Below are 8,533 nucleotides of genomic sequence, written 5' to 3'. Positions count from 1 at the left end.
AGGCTGTCCTTGTAGCGCAGAAATAAAAATGCTTAATTCTCTCAAAGGATTGGGTTTGCGTCTACGGAACAGCAATTACTTATTTATAAACCCTAGCCAGCTTCCTTGGGAAGCGCTACATCCACCACAGAGAAACATGGACCGTCACACACGGGCTGGGCTGTGCGTGGGCAAGATCAGTGCTGGGGATGAGCCCATTGCCATTTCAGTTTCGAATACTTCAGCTTCGTTGGACTTTTATATTTGTTCTACTTACAGTTTTACTTTGCATGCGTGCGACGGATTAAATTACACAAGATGTGCCACTACAAGACTTATTTACCCATAATATCACCACGCTTAAGGCTGAAACAAATTTAGGTATTCCCTTAAGGTGACGGAATTTGGGACAGGGGGAATTTCGGGAACAGTCATTTGTCGGAGATGAAGGAAGAGGAGCTGCCCGAAGCCGATACCACCTCGGGGCGGGGGCGGGGGGGGAAGGCGGTGTTCCTTCCCTCCCTCTTTGCCTCCCTGCCCTGCCCTGGCCTCCCCCTCCGACAACGGCGTTAAGCAGCCCCATCCGGGTACTTGTCCCGCGGGCAGTTACACGAGGCGTGACGAGGGGAGAGGGAAGAGCATGGAAGTACGACCCAGATTCCTAGTGTGGTGACGGCTCGGAGATGCTCAAAGCCGCTGTTGTACTCTCTTCTCTGCCTCTTCCGACAAGACTTGTGCGTTGCTACGGAGGCCGAACCCTCCTGCCGGGAGCATAAGATAGCGCCCCCCCCCCCCCCCAGAGACGTAGGCGCTTGGTACGCGCCGGCGGAGCGGTCAGGGCGGCGCCTGTGTGACTAAGGCGCTGCCATTTTGAGGGGTTGGTGGTGGACGCGCAGCTTGGCTTGGCGCTCGCTCTCTGCCGAGGCGCAGGCGCTTCCGCAGCCTCCCGTCCGTTCCTGCCGTCGCCTCCGAGGACGCCTGGGCGAAGAGCTGCTTTCCTCAGCCCTTCCATCCTCCTCCCGGCCATACCCGTACTACTCCACCGCCGCTCCGGGATTTCTATGCCCGCCGCCCTCCTCCGTAGGAGCCGCTAGCGCAGGGACCGCGTTCTCCTCCTCGTTCCACCACCGCCTTCGCCTCTTCCTCTTCTCCTCTTCCGCTCTCCGCCACGATTTCCCCACTCCCCGGCCCCGGGGCGCTGAGCTAGACTATGGGGACCAGGTCGGGGCCGAGCGGCGGCAGAGCGGGCGGCCCGGTCACCGTGTCCCCTGCGGCAGGGATGGGGGGGCTCCGCGGCTTCGTGGCTTTATCTTGACATGGCTCCTCTCCGTGCTGCCAGCAGCGCCGCCGCCTCCTCCTCCTCCACTGCTCCTCCTGCGCCCGCCGGCTGCGGGTAGAGAGCGGCCACGGCCCCGGGCTCTCATCGGAGCCTCTCAGTCTCTTGCTTAACTGGGGGGGGGAAGTTTCGGGAGGGGTTCCTTTTGTTTTGTTTTTGTTTTCCTTTCTTTCTTTTCCTTTCTCTCCAGACAGAGAAGGGAGGGGAATACTTTTTCCCCCCTCCTCTTCTTAACCTGGTCCCACGAATTTGCTAACCTAAAAACTTTTTAACCCCAACTAATCAAACACCTGTGGTGGGGGAAAAAAAAAATGTCTGGAGAGAGGAAGAAAATAACCTGATAATTGGGGATTTGCTTTTTTTTTTTTTTTTTTTTTTTTTTTTTAAGAGGGGGGAGGGTATTTTAGAGGTTTAAAATTGCAACGCAGATTTGCAATTGAACAAACCTCGGAAAAAATTTTTACACTGAAAAGCAGGAGCAGAAAAACACTCCATGTTTTCCGAGTCGTGGCCATGAAGTGAGAGGGGAGAGACGCGGTGCTGCTGTGGGTGTCCCGCCGCCCCGGGCGCTGCCGCCCTGTTTGCAGAGAGGGGCCGAAGGGAAAGCCAAGAGCGCCGGCCATGCACAGCCTCGGCTGACTGTGCTCGCAGCAGCAGAGAGAGAGAGAGAGAAGGATCCCCGGGGGATCAGCAGCCCAGGGAGTGTATGAGGTGTCGGGGGATGTAGGGCTCTCCCAGTGTTAGGGAGCCCGGGTTTGGGGCACCGATTCGGGTTTTAGTCTCTAGGTGAGATAATACTGTCCTTTGAACCCCTATCCGCCCCTTGTCAATGGCTATCATGATCCCTCTCCTCTTTGGCAGCAGTAGCCTCAGGGCAATGATGAGCAGGATGAAGTTAGAAATGACTCCGCTGTCTTTTCTCTTTGCTCCCCTGCGAACCAGCGCTGTGTTGTCTGTAGTTGATTTTGTTGTTGTTGGCAGAGAAATGTCATACTTCCCGGGTTGTGCACTCTTCCTTTGCACCCTTTTCTCTGCTCTCCACCAAGTGTAATAATTCTAAAGAAAAAGGCGGGCAACATAGCAATAGTGGAAGGCTGAGAATAATAATCAGTAGAGTCATGAATCTGGCTGGGGTAAAACGCAATTTGTGATTTCAGCTTCGAGGTTTTTTTTTTGTAAGCAGAGCAAAAGTACCCCCATGGATTGGGCTTGTGCCAGTTGCTTTTTATTGTTCACATAAATTGTGATAAGATTTGTTTGGGGCTTGGTTTTTTTTTGTTTTGTTTTGGGTTTTTTTTTCATTCTTACCCCATTATTCCTGCGGCTAAACTGTTCAAATTTTTGTCTTTAAAATTCTTCGGGTTTTTTTCTTCATTTATTGTAAAACCTCTTGTCTAGCCATGGCTGGACAACTACTCACTTTGTTTCCTGACCCCTCCAATACGACATTTTCTTAAAATATTGCCTGAGGTGCGGTTTTGGGTTACATTAGCGTTTGATCTATTCAGTCGTATTAGCAGGAATCAAACGACTTGTTTCTGTTGTACTTGAGTCTTACGAAAAGGTGCCCATAGTTTAGCGACAGTTTCCAAAGGCTTTAGTACCACCTGTCTTACAAAATGGGGGACCCAAACTCCCGGAAGAAACAAGCTCTGAACAGACTTCGTGCTCAGCTTAGAAAGAAAAAAGAATCTTTAGCTGACCAGTTTGACTTCAAGATGTACGTTGCCTTTGTGTTCAAAGACAAGGTAACTTGGTTTTAATGTGTCTCTCTGTGTTGTCTGTTGTATATGAAGTGTGCTGTGCAAAGTCTTGCTGTCTGATTGCATCAAATGTTTTGTCTTGGATAGATTCCATTGACTTTTTAACATTTATTTTTTTAATTGCTAATTGCTGTAATATTTACTTAGCTCGTGTTTGCCATTTTGGCTCTTTGTATGCTGTAGTTTTGTAACGCAGAGGGTGCCAGTGCATCATTACACGGTTACTTGGTAACTTCTGTATTGGGTAGATATTTTTCAAAGTTAACACTGTAACTTGTTAACTCTGATTGGTCCCTAACTTTCACAATTGTTCGCTGTGAGGAGCTGAGTTGTGAAGGGAGAACTGGCTGGGGCGATTGCCGAGTTACTGCTTTTATCTGGTGAAAGCAGAAGGGAAGACCTGGCAGTTGAAGGGAGGAGTCGCAAAATGGGATGTGGAAATGGCCCAAGTGCGCACGCACATGTGAAACTGCTGCTACCATTTTGAAAGGGAGCGGGGAGGGCGCAGAGGAAATTTCCATTTGCTTGGCTGCCTTTACCGCTGTGCATCCAGGTGGGGAGCTGGGTGATATTTCTAAAGCCAGCTACAGACCTAAAATTGTAGGAGAGTTTCCATCCATAGACGGTGAAGAAAAGTAGGTGCTTCAGGAAGTGAATGTGCTGAAAAAATGACGAGGAAGTGGAGATAAAAGGAAATGGCAACAGAGTACATAATACGCAAACTGCACGTAGATGAGGACTGAAATTGTTTAATCCTCTCAAATGTATAGTTTTTTTGCATTCACTGCAATAATGATGTATTTTTAATGAAGACTGTTTCCTGAAAAGCTTTGAAAATCTTTAAAATTCATGAGTTCAATTTGCTTTTCTTTGTCAGTCCTAGTACAAGCAGAGGTGGATATGTTTGGATATAATTTCTGGGTGCTGACTCAGTAATACAGATACGAATGTTTAAGCCGTGCCAACAGATTTTCTTAGATGACACAAGTTTAACACTTTTAGTTGAAGCATTCATACAGCTGCTGGGTTGCTGTATAGAAATTTGTTGCAAGTTTCTTTTCTTATATCATAGTGAACTTGAAGATGTCCATCCCATACCAGATTGCTTAAAGTAGGAGTTTAGCTCAGGTTAGCTTGGTCAGCAAATAGTTGCCTGCTGTGTATGTTCTGATGAGGGGGGAGTGGAGCATTATTTGGTAAAATATACTTTGTCTGTTATGTAGCTCTTAAGTAGCTCAAGATTTCTCATGAGCTATAAGAAAGCTGTTAGAAACAGAAATACAACTTCAGGTGATTTTATGTACAGCAAAAACTTATTTCACATTCTCATAATGTTTTGGCCTTCCTTGAGAGATACTGCAATATTTATAGTGAGTACAAAAGTTACTTAGCAAATTAAAATAGACCTCCTTTGAGAGGATTATAGTTTATAGTTAACTTCAGATGGACTCTCAATCACCTGCTATCACCAAATGTGGTATTGAAAGATTTCACTTTTCATTATAGGTCAACTATAAAAAATTGAAAAGGGGGGAAAAAAGGTGTTGATTGGCAAAGAGAACCTTGCGGAGGGCTCTTGGTCAGCCCAAAACCATGTACTCTACTTGATAAAGCAGAAATTCTGTTAGTGTTTAGATATAGCTTTAATGTTTGCAAGATTAGTGTGCACATCTTTGGAGACTACAAAAATGTGTTCAACTTTTATAAAAAGTTGTTAATCTGATTCATTTATAAATTTTCGCATGTAAATTTTAGTGTGGTTTCTGTCAAAGTGCTAACTTGTGTGATGTGGACTTTATACATTTATACAGAAAATCACAAATCCCAAACCAAAGTGTTACCTCTAGTTGCCTAGAAAGGATTGTAGTCTTTATGTAATCTGTGATTTTTTTATTGTTTTTTTTAGAAGAAAAAGTCAGCACTTTTTGAAGTGTCTGAAGTGATACCAGTCATGACCAATAATTATGAAGAAAATATCCTGAAAGGTGTGCGGGATTCCAGCTATTCTTTGGAAAGTTCCTTAGAGCTTCTGCAGAAGGATGTAGTACAGCTCCATGCACCCCGCTACCAGTCTATGCGCAGGGTAGGTCTTCTTTTTACACTTGCTGAATCTTAGTCTTTCAGCACTTGTGCTTTTCTTTGTGAATCTTAAGGCTAATCCTTCCTTTTTTTATTTTCTCACCACATTTGCAACATGAGGGTTCTGCAGCCATGTGTTTATGGGGTCTAGTTTGAAGGGTAACAAGAGCATATGTGTTTTAAAAACTGTTTAAATATATAGTGCCTAAGCTTTACCTTTCATTTGTCTCATTCGGAGGTTTGCCTTGGGAATTGTATCTTCTTGTCCTGTTTGTCCTTTAGTAGGCATGTGTTTATAATTCTTACAGTGACTCCTGTTGTACAACTAAGTGGTTTTGCTTTATGAATATTGGAAGGTAGACAGTCTTTGCTAATGTTTTCTTAAATTTGTAATTTACATTAACTGGCTGCTGATACTAAAATTCAGTGGAAGGCAAGGAAGACTTTAGTTGTGCTTTGAGTAATACAAATGGAAAATTACACAAACATTGTAATAAGTACCACCTCTAAATTATGTACCTGTATAGATAATTTGCTTATCTGTGTCTTTGATTAACGAAGGGAATATAAACACAGGACTTTGCCATTCACAGGATGTGATCGGCTGTACCCAGGAGATGGACTTCATTCTATGGCCTCGCAATGATATTGAGAAGATAGTCTGTCTCCTGTTTTCTCGGTGGAAGGGATCTGATGAACCCTTTAGGCCTGTTCAGGTATTTGGTTTTGGTTTTTAACTTCAATAAATAACTCACTCCTGGAGGGGAGGATAAGTGCTCACCTTAACCAATAAGCTGATAAGGTATGTGACTTCTGTGGTATTAGAAAGTATGCTATTTTTATTTATAAAGAAATCAGTGTTTTGAATGCCAAATTCTGCCTTCTCTCTTTATGCACTGTTACATTAGTCCTTCCAAAATTTAAGCTTCCGAAGGATCTTTGCAAATGCCATGTATGTAGAAATGCACACAGTGTGTTTGTATTTGTAGAAGTGGATTAGCCTCGTAGTACAAATGAATCTTTGTGTAAATATGATGGTGTCATTAAGGTTCTATGAGCATCCCAAGTTGCTGTATTTGGTTGGATGAAAGAGGGTCTGAGATGGATGGAACCTTTGCATTATAATTTTCCCTAGAAATTGATGCACAGGGATGTTCTGCCACAACAACAAGGTAAACTGAGTGTTATATCTGCAGTTAGTCATACCTTTGAATTGTTAATATGTCATTGCAATGGCTAATGTCAGTGTTGGCAGAATGAAACTAGGGAATTCTTTAAATGGTGCCAAGACTCAAGTATGTTGTTGCTGTGGTCCCCAATTTCTACTTTTCATAGATCAGAAAAGGAAAGAAACTAAAGTGGTTGTTAAGCCCCAGATTGAAGGAAATTAATAGGTTGCACAAGCTTTATCTTAATAAATATTTTATTCCCCTCCCTCACACCATGTAGGCCAAGTTTGAATTTCATCATGGTGACTATGAAAAACAGTTTCTGCATGTTCTGAGCCGAAAGGACAAGACTGGAATTGTTGTCAACAACCCTAACCAGTCAGTGTTTCTCTTCATTGACAGACAGCACTTGCAGGTAAGCTTCTTTTGTCCTCATCTTAACAAGTGTGTTTTAATCATAAAAAGCCTTTTCTACTTGGGAACATCAGTGATTTTGTTGGAAAATGCTCAAGTAGAAAAATGGATCATGCATTCATGATTGCGTTTTGGCAGTTTCAGAGGAAAGTTACGCTATAAATAGGATTCATACGTGCAAAAGCTAACTATGGGCCACAGATGCATTCACATAGAATTAATGTTTTTGTATTAAAAATTAAATAAGTCCTAAAATAGACCTAGAAGTGTTCTGGAAAAATTAAAACATTGTTTTGATTTGGGTGATAATACAGAAATTGTTCAAGCGAAGAATGAACAGAATAGCGAAAACATTTTATTCATTAGAGGTTGCAGACTAATTTTAAGTTCAAGCTGTTTATATGTATGAAACAGTGAATTTTAAATGTCTGTGGGGTCTGCCTGTTAGTCCTGAGTTAACTTTTAGGTTTAATAGCTTTTCTTTGGGTTTTCTTTGCCTCTAGACTCCAAAAAACAAAGCTACAATCTTCAAGTTATGCAGCATCTGCCTGTACCTGCCACAGGAGCAGCTCACTCACTGGACGGTTGGTACCATAGAGGATCACCTCTGTCCTTACATGCCAGAGTAAGATACTGGCCAGCAAAATGGGGAAGATCACAGAGTGCAGCAGTGGATTTTCACTTTCCTCACCACTTTATTCTTTCAGAATTTAGAAGAAAATGGACTCATGTTCAGAACACTATACATTGTGAAACTTGATCATCCTGGATTCTTTTAATCATTCGTATCTCAGAACTTTGCAATTTTTTTTTAGATGTTTTCTGCATGGACCTTGTGAAAGAAAGGATGCTCTGCACACTTCTGCACTGCATCAGCATCTTGCTAAAATGTGAAATGAAGGGACTCTACATTGAAACAAATGTATCCGAAAGCACAAGGTGATCATTTGTGGTGGTGTTCCCATTTGTGCTGGTCATGCCCCCTAACATCTGTAATGTTAATCATCAGTATTTGGAGGGTGAGAAGTGAATGTAACGGGTATAAAAGCCTTATAGCTTTGCTATTAATGATTGTATCGAAGAGCACTATCACTCGTTTTAATGAACGAAAAAGTGGCTATTACAATAGGACATAAATGTGGGAAAGAAATCTTTCTTTAAAAAAAATGCATCTCATTTAATGTGTAGGCATTTTTTGCCTCTTTTAGTTTGCTTGGCCATGTCTAAGTTTACTGGCACTTTTGTTTTGGATCTCTTTCCCCAAGTTGCTGTATAACTGTATGAAGGTATTCTTTTGAGTTGGATGCATTTATACAGATGAGGCAGACCTGGAGTCTGAAGTTGCTAAAGCAGCTCAAAAAAAAGGTAAAATAATAGCTGCAGAAACAATGTTGGTAGAGGATTATTTTTTCTTGAGAGTTGAGACTTGTAAACTTGCAGGTGAACTGTGCAGGAAATACTGGTTTCTAAAACATTTCTTACGGAAAACCCATTGAGGTTTTTTTTTTTTTCTTTTGGAATAGACATTATAAACCAATGTAAAATAGTGTTTGGAGTGTCAAAAGTTGGTTCTGGCAGAACATTTTAAGATTGTGCAATTATAAAAGGAAGACTACTGTATAGTTTTGATGACAAAGAAGGCTCTGCTTAAGGGTTGAGTACTTTACTGGAATAAAACTGCATAAGCCTGCTCCCTTTGGATAAAACTAGTGCTTACCTGTTTAAAACTTGTATTTAGCTTTTGTTTGGAATTGGAAAAAAATTGGAATTTAAATAAATTAGGTGAAAGATGA

At 42.4% G+C, this 8,533-nt stretch overlaps 1 protein-coding gene across 2 annotated transcripts; it reads left to right on the top strand.

The window, feature by feature from the left end:
• The first annotated feature begins 834 nt into the window (after positions 1-834).
• On the top strand, positions 835-8,533 carry CUNH6orf62 (chromosome unknown C6orf62 homolog). 2 transcript variants are annotated; one of them, XM_018070022.3, is made up of 6 exons: positions 835-3,063; positions 4,985-5,161; positions 5,751-5,873; positions 6,607-6,741; positions 7,244-7,324; positions 7,448-8,533. In XM_018070022.3, exons 1-6 carry the CDS (start codon positions 2,935-2,937, stop codon positions 7,517-7,519), a joined length of 717 nt encoding a protein of 238 aa, XP_017925511.1. In that variant the 5' UTR covers positions 835-2,934; the 3' UTR covers positions 7,520-8,533. The 2 variants fall into 2 exon arrangements, with proteins under 2 accessions (XP_017925511.1, XP_017925512.1); XM_018070023.3 differs by having other exon boundaries at positions 7,244-8,533.

The sequence above is a fragment of the Manacus vitellinus genome, unplaced genomic scaffold, assembly GCF_001715985.3.
Source record: "Manacus vitellinus isolate BGI_N305 unplaced genomic scaffold, ASM171598v3 scaffold_17_pilon, whole genome shotgun sequence".
NCBI lineage: Eukaryota > Metazoa > Chordata > Aves > Passeriformes > Pipridae > Manacus > Manacus vitellinus.
The sequence above is the reverse complement of the archived record's forward strand: the minus strand, read 5'-3'. Positions and strand labels throughout refer to the sequence as shown.

Excerpts from the sequence above, each read along its gene's own strand:
- CUNH6orf62 (XM_018070022.3), top strand. The coding sequence starts at position 2,935 with ATGGGGGACCCAAACTCCCGGAAGAAACAAGCTCTGAACAGACTTCGT. Across the intron at positions 5,162-5,750 it reads GCTACCAGTCTATGCGCAGG|GATGTGATCGGCTGTACCCA; the intron begins GTAGGTCTTCTT and ends TGCCATTCACAG. Across the intron at positions 5,874-6,606 it reads AACCCTTTAGGCCTGTTCAG|GCCAAGTTTGAATTTCATCA; the intron begins GTATTTGGTTTT and ends CACACCATGTAG.